Source organism: Mauremys mutica, chromosome 16 (genome assembly GCF_020497125.1).
Source record: "Mauremys mutica isolate MM-2020 ecotype Southern chromosome 16, ASM2049712v1, whole genome shotgun sequence".
NCBI lineage: Eukaryota > Metazoa > Chordata > Testudines > Geoemydidae > Mauremys > Mauremys mutica.
In genome coordinates this window covers 15,388,206-15,404,755 of record NC_059087.1, presented here as the reverse complement: position 1 = coordinate 15,404,755, position 16,550 = coordinate 15,388,206, and the positions used below count along the sequence as shown (strand labels likewise).

Below are 16,550 nucleotides of genomic sequence, written 5' to 3'. Positions count from 1 at the left end.
TCAGTCAGTGCATGGCATTTAAAAAACCGAGGGGTCAAAGGTGAACTCAACAATGGCTGGCTTGGGACGAAACATACTTGTTACGTAAATCCCTCAGTATTGCTCTCCACCACCCACGTTCCTTTCGAGCCCACACTGAGAAAACTAAACCCAAGGATGGCATACAAAACAACTCTCTCAGCAACCTGGTTACTTCAAAGTGGGGTGCAGACCCCTCCACTCTGTGATCAACTGCACTGGCACTTTGCTACTTCTCTGCTGAATACGCCTGTGCAGTTTGGGCATGATCCCCCCATGCAAAAAAGTTAAACCCTCTACTTACCTCTGCCTGTTGCGACATTACAAGATGCCTTAAGCCTACCCACATCAACAGCCTCTGTGGCCTCGCAGATATTGCTCCTCCTGATAAATGCTGGAAAGTTGCTAGGAGAGTCGAGTGTACAAGGCAATGCACAGATCCAAGACATCCGCTATGTGATGTAACATTGATGCTGAGTCAACTGAAGTCACAACAAAGTTTTCTCACCACCATTAAACCCCTAACATTGTCACTCAAACAGACAAGGGTTCAGCTATGGCAAACAAAAGTAGGGAACGACCCTGTAACCTGTGGACTCCAGTTCCCACCAGTCAAGCACCCGCCACCCGCTGCAGATCAGCCCTGACTACATGCTGTTACTTTCAATCAACTCCACGCTGGAGCTGGCTGGTCTAGAGATGTAATGATCAAGTGGGACTACATCATCGGCCCCAATACCTGTGAGTGCAGCAGATAGGAAATGTTTCATCATTTGAGGCTATGATGCCAGCTGCTTGAGCACAAATGCTCTTTCAGTGACCTGGCGAAGTGCAACAATCGGCCAATCACATGTGCACGGATGTGGTGGGAAGAATATGAGGACATGACAAGACGACGACCCTGGGATGTGAGAACATGGCATTGCAAAGTACTACATCAAGGCCAGTCTCCGGGGATTTCATTTCTGAACAGTAGAAAGCACATCAAGGGAAGTTCTGAATGTGGCTATAATAAAGAGTATCCCCTCCAGGCTGAGGCACTAAGAGCACCTGATGAGTATCAGCTGGAATATCATTATGAATTTAGTGGCTTCTTCAGTCCCTTCAGCACTAAGTTTATTTGTCAAGTTTTATTTATTTATTAATTACCTGATTTAGGGCTCAATCCTGTAAGGTGCTGTGCACCCTCAACCTTCACTGACTTCAATGCAAGTTGAAAGTGCCCAGCACTTTACGGGATTGAGCCCATAATTCTTATTACAACACAACTTGGGCTTTAACACTGATCTAACGCTTCCGCTAATAAGCTGTTGGAGAGAGAAACCAGAAGGGAAATAAAAAAAACAACATTCAGCAAAAGCCTGACATGAACAAAAGAACCTTGCAGAGTGATCAAAAGTTGACCAACTTGACTGTAATGGACAGTCAGAAAGAGCCAAATCCAGGACCTAAAACTGGGAATGTCCTGCTTCTGAGCTTTGGAAAGCCAAGGATCAAACACAGACAGATGAGATTATCCTAGCAGAGCTTAATTGTTGAGATAGAGTAGAGAGTAAGAAGCAGTCACTTAGACAACTGGCTTTAAAGATGGTTACTAATTGCTTGGAAACCCGTTCTCAAAACCTCAATACAAATTGACAGGAATGACTCTACACTCAGGAAGGGTCTATAGCAGAGTTGCAGATGTGTTCAATAGCAAGCATCAGGTGTATTGGTGGACATGTGCATTCAGGAAAATTGCAAGTGGTTGCCTACATTATGCTTGGCTCTAACTTTGTCTGCATAAGTACTTCACTTTTATGAGAAGTCACAACATGGTGGAAAGATGCACTAATCACTATGAGTCTGAATGCCCCAAACAGAGAAACAATCATCTCAAGATCTCTCTATAAGCCTTATGTGTTTTAGACATACCTTGATATACATGATTTTCAAATATAAATGATTTTGATGGGCTGCCAGGAATTTGACTAGGCTGCACAGAGTTTGATATTTTACAGCAGCATAGAGTAAAAATCAGCTGCATTTGTTGCCGAGTGCATGTTATTGTTATTAGTTTTAAAAAAAGGAAACCAAAAAATAAAATGAAGAGCTCCATTCTTCAACACTTTGCTCCAGTGGATACCCAGAGACAATTTGGTTCACTGAACCTGGATCTGCCATGTGCTTTTAAGTTTGCATTTTATCCCCTTTCATTTCATAACAGGAACAGCTATACAGCTGTTCTATAAACAAGCTACATGATTTATCTGAAGATTTTTTATTACCATGTATTCCCACTTCTGCCCCTTCTCCTCTATACAAAAATGAGCCAAGCACAACTTTAGCCTAGACTTATCTGTAAGCCATGCTCTACATTTCAAAGAGTTGAGGCATTTTAGCTGTGTTCATATAGTCCATGTAATTTAGAATCATAGAATAATTTGTTATTGTATTCATTATCACTAGTTCCTAAACACACTGTGTCAAACGAATGTATAACTGTTGTGAGAGGGTCAGGCCAGATGGCTACAGGAGAGTGGTTTTTTTTTTTTTTTTACACCTGGAGAAATCCAGGCTGTATCTATTGGGTTTCTGGGAACCGGGCGGGCGGAAGCCCGCCCAATGCTAAAGGATCCCCCCACCCCCAGCCTAAGGGGAGGATCTACAGGACCTCAGAAACCCACTAATTTCGGGGGACAACTAATAAAAGAACAGGGACAGGAGTGCGGTCAAAGGGTCATAAGAAGAATGTTCGAAGGCAGCTATATTAGTCCCAGATTAAGTAGATCCCTTAAGTAACAGGGGCAGTTCCAGAACAAGCAGGAACTTGCTGGAACCAACTAAGGCAGACAGGCTAATTAGGACACCTGGAGCCAATTAAGAAGAAACTGCTAGAATCAATTAGGACAGGCTGGCTAATCAGGGCACCTGAGTTTAAAAAGAACCTCACTTCAGTTTATAGCGTGCATGCGAGGAGCTGGGAGCAAGAGGCACGAGGAGCTAAGAGTGAGAAGGCATATTGCTGGAGGATTGAAGAGGACAAGCATCATCAGAAACCCGGAGAAAGGTCCTGTGGTGAGGATAAAGAAGGTGTTGGGAGGAGGCCATGGGGAAGTAGCCCAGGGAGTTGTAGCTGTCGTGCAGCTGTACCAGGAGGCACTCTAGACAGCTGCAATCCACAGGGCCCTGGGCTGGAACCCGGAGTAGAGGGCGGGCCTGGGTTCCCCCCAAACCTCCCAACTCCTGATCAGACACAGGAGGAGTTGACCTGGATTGTGGGTTCTACCAGAGGAGAAGGTCTCTGGGCTGTTCCCTGACCCACATGGTGAATCTCTGAGGTGAACAAATATGCCAATAAGCACAGGACCCACCTTGTCACACGATAAAGAATACATTTTTAAAATGCTCCACAGCGCAATCTTAGTGAAATCTAGAAACTGGACACATCAGTGAAGCATTTCCAGAATTTCCAAGTCTACAAGTAAAATGTACGAAAGAGGATTTGCCTGTTTTAAGATGTTACCCAAAGTATCTGTTTTTTTCTGCTTGCAAAAAAAACACATTTCTGGCTCAGAATGGCTGAAAGCTGGAATGTCTGATCTCAGCCATGTACATGAGAGGCATAGCATAATACCTTATACAGTGGTCCCTAACCTTTTTGGCTGGCGGGCGCCAGCCGAAGGACCACTGCAGCGGTGGAGCACCCGCCAAAATGCCGCCAAATTTCGGCGGCAACGCCTCTCGATGACACTGCTTGCCGTCAACAAGCGACGTCATCAAGAGGCGTCCCTGCCGAAATTCGGGAGCGACGCCTCTCGATGATGTCACTTGTTGACAGCAAGCGTCATCAGTGAGAGGTGTCCCCAACGAAATTCGGGGGCGATGCCTCTCGATGACATCACTTGTTGGCGACAAGCATCGTCATCTCGATGCATCCCCGCCGAAATGCCGCTGAAATTCGGTGGCATTTCGGCGGGTGCTCTCCCGGGGACCAGGACACGGGCGCATTAAGATGCCCCCGCGTTGGGGACCACTGCCTTATCACATACTTGCTAAAATAAAGAAATGGAGAGTAAGTTATTACCCTCCAAAAATATGCTACCATTCCATTTCTCAACACAGAGAAAATACACATTTGACGTGCAACAGAAAAAGGGCATGAAAAACTCATGCTACGCTGCTTATGAGATAAACAGCTTGCTAATCCACACATCTACATATGTTGCATAACCATGTTGTCCCAGGTAAAATTAATCCTTGTTTGAAACTTTATGTTGAGCAGTAAATTCATAACAAATGTGTTATAATCAATGAATTTCACTTTTTTTTCCTGATCACCAGCTATCTGTGAACAAACTGTGAAATTATATGGCAAGCAATTTCCACCAGTAGTTCTGTGGTCAAAATGTTCAAATTTAGGAGTAAAACTCAGTCAATGGGAGTTGCTGGGCTATTCAGCAAATGAAAATTAAGTCTCTTGTATAGGCGCTTAAATTCATTTTTCTACCTAATTTTAGGCTCCAATTTGAAAATCTTGTCTTTGGTCTATAGCTTTTATATAAGCTGTCACCTGAAGCATTCAATATTTGAGATGTTGCAATTGGACACATGGCTTACATAGCATTCTGTTTCCTGACTGGATGAGCGTAAATCTTTGAATAAGGATTTTGGCTCATGGTTTTGGATTTCAAATTCTCTTACCAGTAAATATTTCCTTACAAACTTGGTGTTTATATGAACGTTCCTAACAGTAAACTCATCTGCAAGGATAACTGAAAAAAGCAAACATGAAAGGGTGCAGATTCAAAGCAAGTTCATTTAAAAAAAGCAAACCCTAATATGTAACGTCCAACTTAGTTTGATATTTAACCAGCTCTTTGTGAAACCCAGAGCAACTACCCTGCATAGTAACTACGTACCATTTTGTAGGTGACAATCTTCAATAACATAAGCCATCACAGATATCAAGAGAAAAAGGCACAAGTAAAAGAAACTGTGCCTTACTCTTGTAAATGCTATTTTTTAAACATGCTTTCACCATGTCTGGCAAACAGGCTTTGATATAAACAGAGGGCCGTGCCAAAATACTGATTTAGTGCTTAATATACAGCTAGTTCCCTGTGAAAATGAAACCTTTGCGATATTTTAAGGATAACCCCTAGTTTGGCCAGTCTTGTTGAGTCAGTGGTTAGAACGTCTTAGTGCCACCTGGGAGAGTCAGGTTCCAAGCTAAGTTTGGGCCAACGGGATCTTGGCAGTGTTAGAAGCTATAGTCTTGGCCTTATGTTGGATCAATTTAGAACAGCATGATAGTCTTAAGGGAAATGGTCAGCCTCAACAGCTGGTACATGGTGAGGCAGAAGGCAATTTAACAGATAAAATGACAACCCAGAAGGAAAAGCAATGCCAGCTCAGGCTACTCATGATCTCAAAACACTGCTCGGGGATGCTAAGAGCTCTCCCCTTCCATGAGGTGGTCTGGGTTGGGTAAATGAGACAGAACAAAACCAGTTTTCAGACAAGGAGCTAAATAATTTCTGAAGATCAGTTATTAAAGACACACACATAAAAAAGATTTATTTTCAGTCAGCAACGGACAAAATTACCCAATGATGTATTGTTTAGGGGCTTCTGAACAATCCTTCGGCCTTTTTCCATTCAGATTTTGAAACCCATGTTATGGCCAGTGGGAAATTGTTTAATTCCCAGACATAAAATTTGTGAAGGTGATTCATTATTATTTATATAATGCCGTAGGCATGCATGGCACTTTACAGAAGACATAACCTAAAGAGTTATCAGTCTAGATCAGGGGTAGGCAACCTATGGCACATGTGCCGAAGGCGGCACGCGAGCTGATTTTCAGTGGCACTCACACTGCCTGGGTCCTGGCCACCGGTCAGGGGGGCTCTGCATTTCAATTTAATTTTAAATGATGCTTTTAAAACATTTAAAAAACCTTATTTACTTTACATTCAACAATAGTTTAGTTATATATTATAGACTTGTAGAAAGAGACCTTCTAAAAACATTAAAATATATTACTGGCACGTGAAACCTTAAATTAGGGTGAATAAATGAAGACTCGGCACACCACTTCTGAAAGGTTGCCAACCCCTGGTCTAGATGGATCCAGCCCTTCAAATGTATGGGAGATTAACTGCTCTATTTTGCACACGTACATTTGAATCTTCATGCTAGAGCAAAAGATCTCATGCGGCAAGTGAGTTAAGCAATGACACTCACCTGAGATACAATAAATATTTTGACTGCAAGATATTTGAGATGCATGTCAACAGCAGCAACAACATCTCCAAAATATTATTTGTAAAGCCTTTAGACTCCAAATCATATGATACTATCATGCCAATGCACTTCACACTGCCTTGTGCCTCTGTCACAAGAGTATGTGTGTGATGCTGTCACTCTGAAACTGGGACACATCTAACAGCTTCCCAATGTTAATGTATACATCACACCAGCTGGACACGCACAGGTTCCATCACATTACTCAGATAATCTCTCTCTATTCCCCTCGTGTCAAATGGACAAATGTACAACATACATCATTAAAAAGAATCATTCTCAATTACTTTAAAAGGCTCTGTGTCAGGTTGTTACATCAACCTCATAAACAATATGTAACAACCTGCCCCCCTTTTTAAACTATATTGTTAAAAGGAAGCAGCGGTGGCTCTTGATATAAGACACACATTCCGGGTCATTCACCTAGAAGATAAAACTTATGTCGTGACAGATCTTGCAAAAGGAGTGACTACTGCCAGTTAGTATATGTAGGGACTGTTAAATGGTTAACACACTTCTAATTCAGATCATCAAACCACTTCACTTACAACCTCTGCACCAATAATCAGAGAATACATGACTTGATAGGAGACCAGCAATGTCATTACATGCATCTAAATGCCATACATTTCTCCTAAGAGTTGTGTGTAATACAAATCCAGGGCTTTAGTGATGTCTTAAATAAACAACGTATACCTGTGTGTCACTTGTCTCATATAAATTCCATACAATATACTTGCAGGCCCGATTTTCAGGTGGATGAGTGCAAGGCACACGTACAAATGAGTGCATCACATCTACATGGAAAAATACCATCGTTGTGCATACAAATAACTTCAAGTATCTGCACATACAAATGGCCATTTAAAAACCATTGTGGAACTGCATCTGCATGCATCTACTTTTGAACCTCACGGCCTATAACATTGCCTATAATTATGGCATCCTGGTTTACTGGAGGCAAAAACAATCATGTTACCCTGTTTTCAAATCAAGTGAAATTTATTCTGTTCTGACCAGTTATACAGCACAGTGTTTGCCAGCAAGAGAATTTAACATTTTTTAAATTTGATTTTGGGTGGAATATTTTCAAAGGCACAAAGGGGTAGTTAGAAAATCAATGGGAGAGAGGCATCTATCTTAGAAAAATCTCCTTTTTGTTTCTTAAATTGTCATTACCTGATTGACTAGTCAAAAGTAGTTCGGGGGAAAAAAACCCATGAAGAAAACAAAATTCAAGAGACTTGAAAATAGGCAATTCACTGTTCCCTCGTGTGCAGAAGGTGTCGCTTGCTAGAAACACAAGACAGTGCTTTGCTCAAAGCTTATTTTTCATGTTTTGTATTCCCTTAGTGTCAGTGGATATGCAACAGGTAATATAAACCTCTGCAATCAACAGCAACAATAGTGAAAGAATTAGCTGTAAAATGACTTACGGAATAGCCTCTTCCTGAAAGCGATTGAGCAGAACTCTGTAGGAGGAAACAATATGCCACAATAAGTAATGCGAGAGATTATGTGTAATGTAATATAAGTAACATTGAGATTTCCCCCCAACCCAATTTTTTTGGGGAAAACTTTACAACTAAGCACCTCTTCAGTTATTTTCTGGCATTCTCCATGTTGCTGCCCCAGTCACTTTGTAACAGTCAAAGAGCATTTCCAGGTGCTGGCTCAAAGGCTATTTTAACACTTAAATTGTGACAAACTATATATATATTGTGGGGGGGTCATTTGGGGTTCAGTAGCTCTTTTCAATTGAGGTGGGGTCTCTCACATTTATTCATAGTGTGGCCCACACCTTAGCAGAAGCCCCGATTCAAGAATGTAATCAGGATGTGCTTAAATTCATCCCCATCCAGTACAGAATTTAAGGCTATATCTATATTACAGCTTATGTCGGTGTAACTTATGTCGCTCAGGGGGGTGATTTATTCCCACCCCCCCCCTCCGAGTGACATAAGTTACACCAACATAAGTGATGGTGTGGATAGCTTCTCCTACCGACATAGCTACTGCCACAAGTGGAGGCTGGAGTAGTTAAGCTTCTAGAGTAACCATGCCCTAAGTTTGACTTCAAAGGGTATTTCTACACTGCAATCAAAGGTGTGACAGCAGCAAGTGCAGACTAGGGTGACCAGATGTCCCAATTTTATAGGGACAGTCCCGATATTTGGGGCTTTGTCTTATACAGGTGCCAACTACCCCCCACCCTCGTCCCGATTTTTCACCCTTGCTATCTGGTCACCCTAGTGCAGACATACCCAAGGTAGCTTTGATCTAGCTCGTGTGAATTACAATAGCAGAGAAGTTTGGCAGCACAGGTTAGCCTGATTGCAGTGTAGACATATCTCAAGGGACTTAAGCAGACACTTGGGCCACGTGAAAAATCCACACCCCTGAGTGATGTAGTTACACCGACCTAACCCCCAGTGTAAACAGCGCTATGTCGGCGGGAGAGCTTGTCCTGTCGACATAATCCACCTCTGTGAGAGGTTGTAGCTAACTACGCCAATGGGAGAAACTCTCCCATTGGCATAGGAGTGTCTTCACTTAAGCGTTACAGCTGAATTGATGCACCGTTTTAAGTGTAGACCTGCCCTTAGGAATCTTGAATTCGGGCCAGATAAATTGTCTCATGGACCACCTCCCTCCCCACTTAAGATCATGCAGCCAGACCTCTCCTCCCGCTCACAACGAGCAAACCCCCTCTATGCCGGCCAGTGATTGCACAAACCACCTCCTCTTCCCATTCTTCACTGTGATAGCTCCCTTGTGATAACTGCACTAACCGCTTGCATGGAGCAGCAATACTGGGAATGCTCTGCTCTATCTTAAGCAGCTTTCATAAATTCTGTCCCTTTTGAGTACAATTAAACCATACTGTAAGTTTGCTCTTCATTTCATCTCCCTCCTCCCATCTGCTCTAATCCACCCCCACCCCCCGTCCACACTTCTCCACGTCTCTGAGCCCCTACTCTCCTCTCCCCTGCACACGCTATTCTGCCACTTGATTCCCTTTCTCCTCTGATTCACTGGACAGACTGCCCAGCCACCTGGTCCTTTTTTCCCTCTGGATATGTTGTTGAGCTGTCTCATTGCCTGTTTCTGTGGTCTTTACTCTCTCTCTCTCTCTGTGGCTGATACCTCTACTAGGCTTCAGTGTTACAAAAGAGGAGGATTAGATGCAGCTAGGCTGGTTCCTCCTTGTTCCCAGCTGCTGCTTCAGGCCTCCAGGAACAAGCAAGAAAAGGAACAAGCACCATGTGACTAGCCAGTCCTCCAGCAATTGGCATGTTCTGAAGATGCTTTACAAGATAGCTATGTTTTATTAACCCCCTTTTACACGCAGGGTAAACCCAGTTATACAAAGGTTAAGAGAACTGCACAACATGACAGAGCAGTTAGTGGCAGAGCTCAAGATAGAATGCAGGAGTCATAGTTGCCCATTTCCGAGATAATCTAATGGTCCCAGATGCCTTGATATAGTTTAGATGTGGAGTAGAAAAGCATGAGAGAAAAACCACTCATTTTGTCCCAAGTCCAGCTTGTTGAAGGTTTACCTTGAAGACTTGCTTGTCACACTGCAGCTATGACGGGAATCATGATTTACCACATTACCAGAAGGTTACAAAGCACCGACATCCTGTGTTTTTAATGCTAGGTGACTGCAAAATTGTCATCAGTGGTAATCCCCACTTCCCTCTGTAATTTAACAACAACTATTCTGTATTATCACTCCACATTCTTACTAACAGAAGCCATGCAACTCAGATATCCCAGATCCTAGGCTTCCAAGCTGCATACGAACAGTGAAGCTTTGACTGGGAGCTCTCTGACAGCAGTAACATAAATTAAATTGTTTACAATGTTCAGGCTTTAGCCTCTCACATCTTACACACAGATCTGACCTCTGCCTCTAAACATTATTAAGGGTTCAGGGTTATAAATAAGTCTTGTAATGTAAAGTGGCTGGAAATAAAGCTACTGAGTGATAAAATGAAGGGCAGTAGCATTTATGGGATTTCTGAGCTGCTACCACCAAAAAACCCCCAACAACCCCCAAATACTAATAAACTAAAAACCAGGGAACTCATCATAATGTTAACAACATCGCCTCATTTACATAAAGATATTCAGCAGATAAATTACAGTACCTGTTCTGCCAATTTGATAGCTTGCCAATATAGTAAACATATCAAACATAAAAAATAAAGCATACAAAGAACTGAGTAGGAGGCAACATATTTGCTCGGGCGGGAGGGAGTGAGGAAGGGGGGCTGTATTAACTCTCTTGACCTTTCAGTTTAAACACAGACATTGACAAGGAGTTTAGCAAAACGGAAGAACAGGAGGTTTCATTACCAGCTTCCTTATGGGATTTTAAATGCAGCTCAGAGCATCCTTTGTTTTAAAAAGACAAAAGCAGCAATCAGTGCATAATATGCTGTACCTGAAATAATGATGATCGAATGCCACTTCATTGACTTTTTTCACAGCTAAAAAGCTCACTGTTACAAAGATACTCCCTCTCTCCTCCCCACAAATTTAATATTAACATTTCCTGGACCAGGAAAAGGATATTTTTCTCGTATAGAATTTTCACTGCATCTGTAAAGCTAGTCATTGGTAATACTTTGGATCTAATTCTTAACATCCCTTCCAACATCTCACGTATTTAGACTCATGTGAGCCCAAGACCCCCGCTTCCACAGCAGTTTGCATGGACGTCCCCTAATATAGGCCTGACTTTCGTTGTTTCTGGGAGAACCGGGAACATTCTAAGCTCTTTAAAAACAATCCAGATCGAACTGCTGCACTCAGAACCTCTAAAAGCCCCAAATCATAAGTGCCGTGCAAGTACCAGAGTTGCATGCATTTTGATCCATGCATTTTGATCCATGCATTTTGATCTGCATTCCTAAAATGAGATCCTTTTGATATTACTTCAGGATAATCCACTTAAACACACCGACAGGCCCCAATCCTGAAGCCTTTACTCAACTCTTATGTAATGAATTATCACTGCATACACAGAGACATGAACCTGGGAGCACCAGTATCAAGAATATAGGCCTCTCCCACTCGAATCAAAGCCAATCATTTTATCTTGTTTTAGTTTTGTTTTTACCAAATAAGCATTTCCCCTGGTTTGCAACCCAAATGACATAATGCTGCACCACTGTGCTGCCTGAAAATGAAAGAGACATGATTTTTTGGTGTGAATTTCATTGGGCAAGCTCTGAGAAATGCAAAGTAGTAAACAAACGGTACAAATAACAAGTCATTTGTGAAACAACTAGCAGCGCAAACTTCTTCATATTGCCATCTAATCTGCATCTACCCTGCTCTAGAGGGGTGACATCTAAGAAGCAAGAGGGTAATTCGTGCCCAATTAATCCTATGCCTGTCTGCCAACGAGGATGCCAATTAGTATTAATTGTGATAAGATGACACTTTGATACGGGCACCTGTCCATAAGGATCAGAGACGCAAGCAATAATTCTTTCCATGTAGGTCACAAACAAGGAGTCAAATGCCTTCCAGTGGTTTTCCAACCTCAAATGGAGTTGAACCATTGTCTTTGGGTACGTCTACACTGAAAAACAAACCTCCACTGCAGTGAGTCTCAGGTAGGCTCCTGCTACGTGGTTAAAAATAGCAACACAGATGTTCCCACGCAAGCTGGAGCCTGAGTTCTGAGACCCACCCCATCCTCAACAGGCTTCAGAGCTCCAGCCCTGGCCTGAACATCCACACTGCAATTGTTAGCCCTGTCGTGCATACACCCTGACCCCGTGAGCCTAAATCGTTGATACACGATCAGACTTGCTGCCCTGGGTTGTGTTTTTTGCAGTGTAGATGTACCCGTTACATTTGAAAGGCTTTATTATCCCCTTACCAATACTCTTGTGCCATCCCGTCACTAATTTTGTTTTCAAAAGTTCTTTTATTCCTGTCAAACACTGCATTGCTTGTAATTTGGGGTGGGAGAAAATCATGACAAAACTATGGTTGTGCCAAAGATCTTCAGCTGGATTTTAAGAACTTCTATTAAGAGTTACTCTCTCTGTATCAATACAAATGTCTTCATCCAACTGTATTTTGATTAAGCAAAAGAGACATTCCCTTTGATAGTTTGGGTAATAGAGTCATGACATAGATTAAAAATTGGGGATAGTAACTATTTGGTATTAAGCTTTTATCTGTCTTTTTTTATTTAAGAAATTTGCATAATCCCCATCACGACAGTATGTGAGCAGCTTACAATCTTTAATGTACTTATCAGAACACTTCTGTGAGGAATGGAAGTGCTCTTATTCCCATTTACAGATGGGGAACTGAGGCACAGAAAGGCTAAGGCCCAAATACACAAGAAAGACTTGGAGGTTATGACACAGTGTCGCCCAACTCTTAGAACTCCTAGGAAATCATAGGAACGCTGCTATCCACAAAGCCTGAGTTGGAAGCCTAGGCTCCTATAGAATGGATGGGGAGAGACAGTAGTCTTAGAATGAGATCCACAAAATTAGGGCCTAAGCTAGCCAATAGCAGATGCCAACAAGATTGGTGCGTGCTAAGCCCTGCCCCTCGTTCAGAGTTCAGTGCCTAAGTCCAGGCTGCAGGGAGGTGCCTATCTCTGCTAGCAATTTATGAACAGGGAGAAGATGGGCATTGGGCTGCATGCAGGACCCAATCCACTAGACAGGCTCAGAGGGCTACTAACTCCATATCAAACCACCAGGTAGAAGGAAACCTCCCTTGTAACCTTTAGCCTAGTGAGTAGAGTATTCATCCGGGATGTGGATACCCTGGATTCAATTCCCCGTTCCGCCTGAGGAAAAGAAGGCATCTGCCACCTCTCAGGTGAGTGCTCTAACCACCAGGCTATGGAATATTCTCACATGGGTCTCCCCCAGTCTCTCCTATTGAAGTTGTTCCACTTAATTAAATAATTTAATAATTAAATATGAATTGGGCCAGAGATAGCGCTTGAATGACTCAATAGTCTAGTGGTTAGAGCACTCACCTGAGAGGTGGCAGATCCCTGTTCAGATCTCTCCTACCCCACCACCCCCAGCCTTGGAGCATGCCCAGACCAAGCCCTGCATGCAACTTAGGTGGCCGACTGCCTGTCTTTCCCAGTCTGAGAGTCCCTTTGGGGCTTAGGCAGGAGACAGATGCCTGGGTGCCTAGAGAGAGGCAGCATTGTGTGCGCTCAGAGGCAAGAACATAGGCACCTAGGGAACTGTTACTGCAAAAACTCAGGCACTGAGTGACTTTAGGATTAGGCGGCAGCTGAGCAGGAATTCTGTGGATCACAGTGGCACCTAAGTACCTTTGTGGAGCCCACTCTAAATCACTTGCCCTAAATTATACTGGAAGCCCATGACAGAGCAGGGAACTGAACCTGGATCTCCTAGGCTAGTGCCTTAATCTCTGAACTCTCCTTACTCTCTGGAACACAGGTCCAAATTCATCTTCCCCACTGTCCGTACAGCATGATGTTATCCAGCACTCAGAAGAATTAATAAATAACCCCGATAAAACTAATTTTTGGTTTAATTTCTACTCAGGGAAACTTACCTCAGACAGCCCCATGCCATTTATCCAGCTTTATAGGCAGGATGAGTTGAGATACAAGGAGGTAAAATTCTCCATCCATCCATCCATCCATCCATCCAGGCATTTATAACACTCTTATCACCATCGTGTTAGTTCAACTTCAGCCTTTAAATACTGGTGGGATCTAGTATTTCTATTTCCCAGGATGGGCTTTATAAAACCAGACCTCACTCTTTGGATAGGAGGGAGGGGACAACAGAGGCTGTGAATAAGCCTGTAGTTTAACCAGGAGCATCTTTATGCAATGAGTCACACCCTTCTCTGTGCTCATGCAATGAGGTCAATTGACTTGACGCACTGTCTGACATTTGGCAAGTATTCATTCAGATTAGAAACCAGGACCTGCCTGGATAACCACAACACAATGTGATTTCTGGATGTTATGCACAACTTGATTCATCTTCTCTCTTTAATTTTCCCATTTTATATGCTCATATAAACAAAAGGGTTTCAATGTTTGCAACAGTTAAAAACTAAACGGATTTCTTAATGGATACAAAATTATGTAAATTCTAAACCTCTGTAATTGGCTTGACAAGCCTTTAGGAAAAAGAGAGCCTCCTACGAAAGAGGGCATTAGAATCCCAGCACTAGCAGCCATAGAAACAATAAGGAAAGAGAACTGATGACTAGTGATGGTCAGATGGATCCTAGAAATCCATTTGCCACAGAAAAACACAGATTTTGCATTTTTACAGAGAATCTTTAGTTTTTACATTTTGTGAAAAAAAATAAACACATATATAGTGGAACCCCGGCTATCCGATCTAAATGGGACTGGGGCCAGATCGGATAATAAAAAATTCAGATAATCAGGAGAAAGGGCAGGGCTCCGCTGTCAGCTCTGGGTGGCAGAGCTCTGGCTCTCAACTTACAATATATCATTGTGTTCAACTGATACCTATATATACACATTGTGGCTAGGGAAACTAAAGTTCAGCCTTTCATTTTAATCACAGAAAAATACAGATTTGTTTTTTTTTAAATCGGAGAATTTTGCTTTTTTTATCATGGAAAACTAGGATTCCTGGTGCTGTGTGAACCTTATTTCATATACTGCATTCTGGGTAATAACATGAGATGACTGTTTCTAAAATTAAACTGTTTTTTATTGAGAGAACTATTTAGAGATGCTACAACTGCAACCAGCATTCAAGCCACGGGCAAACAGACTGGATTTTTGGTGCTTCCTACAAAACTCTGCCCTCCTGCAACCTGGGCTCCTCCCTCCATATTCCACACAGGCTGCTGCAAATCTCACTACAGGTTCAGCTTGGGTAACAAGTGTCACCAACTCTCACAATTTTAGCACAAGTTTTGCAATGTTTGAGGTTTTGTTTAGAGCCCCAGTGCCTAGAAACAACTCATCACAGAAGAATCGAAACTTACATTTGTTTTGAAAGAAGCACGTTTCTAGTTCTCATACTTGCAGAGAAAAGCTTGAAAATGTGACTCAAGTGCATCCTCAAGGGTCAACAACCAAAAAGCAAAATTAAATAACCCCAAATTTACTATTTTGGGTTAAAAATCATGATTTATGGGGGCCTGAGTCATGGTTTGATAACTTTTGGGGCTACCAGTACAGAGTACCCACCTCCCAAACAACACCACTCCACTCTTATCCAGCATTTCTCAAAGAGCTCTGTACAAATCATTATAATTCATCCTCATATCACCCTGCGAAGCCAGTCAGTAAAATGAGTTTCCCCATTTCACACACAGGGAAACTTCAGCTGAGAAGTCTGGGGCCTCAGCACCAAACAGTTTTCACTGAGTTCAACTGGAGCTATAGGGTATGTCTACATTGCAAAGAAAAACCCACGGCACCAAGTCTTAGAGCCCAGGTCCATTGATTTGGGCTCGTGGGGTTCAGGCTGTGGGGCTAAAAGTAGCAGTGTAGATGTTCCCCCTTGGGCTAGAGCCTGGGCTCTGAAATTGGATGAGCTGGGAGGGTCTCAGAGCCTGGGCTCCAGCCCGAGTGGGAATGTCTACACTGCTATTTTTAGCCCAACTCAACTAAATCCTCTTTCCTTTTCATGACCTTGCTTGCACCCCTGTTAACTCTTGCTCCTCCTTTACTATACTCCTGTCCATAGCTCTGTTAGTGAGTCTCTCTCAGTGTACAGTCATTGTGTGGGGTTTCTAAATTGGTTCTCTCGTGACCATTATCCACAGGCAGGCCATGGCAGGTATGCATGTGTGCATACATCCATTTCAGCACTGTTCCTCTCCCTCTGGGGTCAGATCAGTAGCCAATTAAAAAAACATGAGGATGCTAAAAAAAATTTCAGATGCTAAGAAGGCTAATGGCATTTTGGGTTGTATAAGTAGGGGCATTTCCAGCAGATCCAGGGATGTGAATATTCCCCTCTACTCAGCACTGGTGAGGCCTCATTTGGAGTACTGTGTCCAGTTTTGGGCCCCACACTACAAGAAGGATGTGGATAAATTGGAGAGAGTCCAGCGGAGGGCAACAAAAATGATTAGGGGGCTGGAGCACATGACTTATGAGGAGAGGCTGAGGGAACTGGGATTGTTTAGTCTGCAGAAGAGAAGAATGAGGGGGAATTTGATAGCTGCTTTCAACTACCTGAAAGGGGGTTCCAAAGAGGATGGAT

General features: G+C 42.8%; 1 protein-coding gene across 17 annotated transcripts in view; it reads right to left on the bottom strand.

The window, feature by feature from the left end:
* The window catches only part of FBRSL1 (fibrosin like 1), a 734,888-nt gene that overhangs the window by 356,604 nt on the left and 361,734 nt on the right, over window positions 1-16,550 (bottom strand). For 16 of the 17 annotated variants that reach the window (XM_044989412.1, XM_044989398.1, XM_044989396.1 and 13 more), the window contains exon 4: window positions 7,743-7,778. The exons of the other annotated variant lie outside the window; for it this stretch is intronic. In XM_044989412.1, the coding sequence (XP_044845347.1) occupies window positions 7,743-7,778 (36 nt within the window). The remainder of the gene's footprint in view (window positions 1-7,742; window positions 7,779-16,550) is intronic. 17 annotated transcript variants of the gene reach the window in all.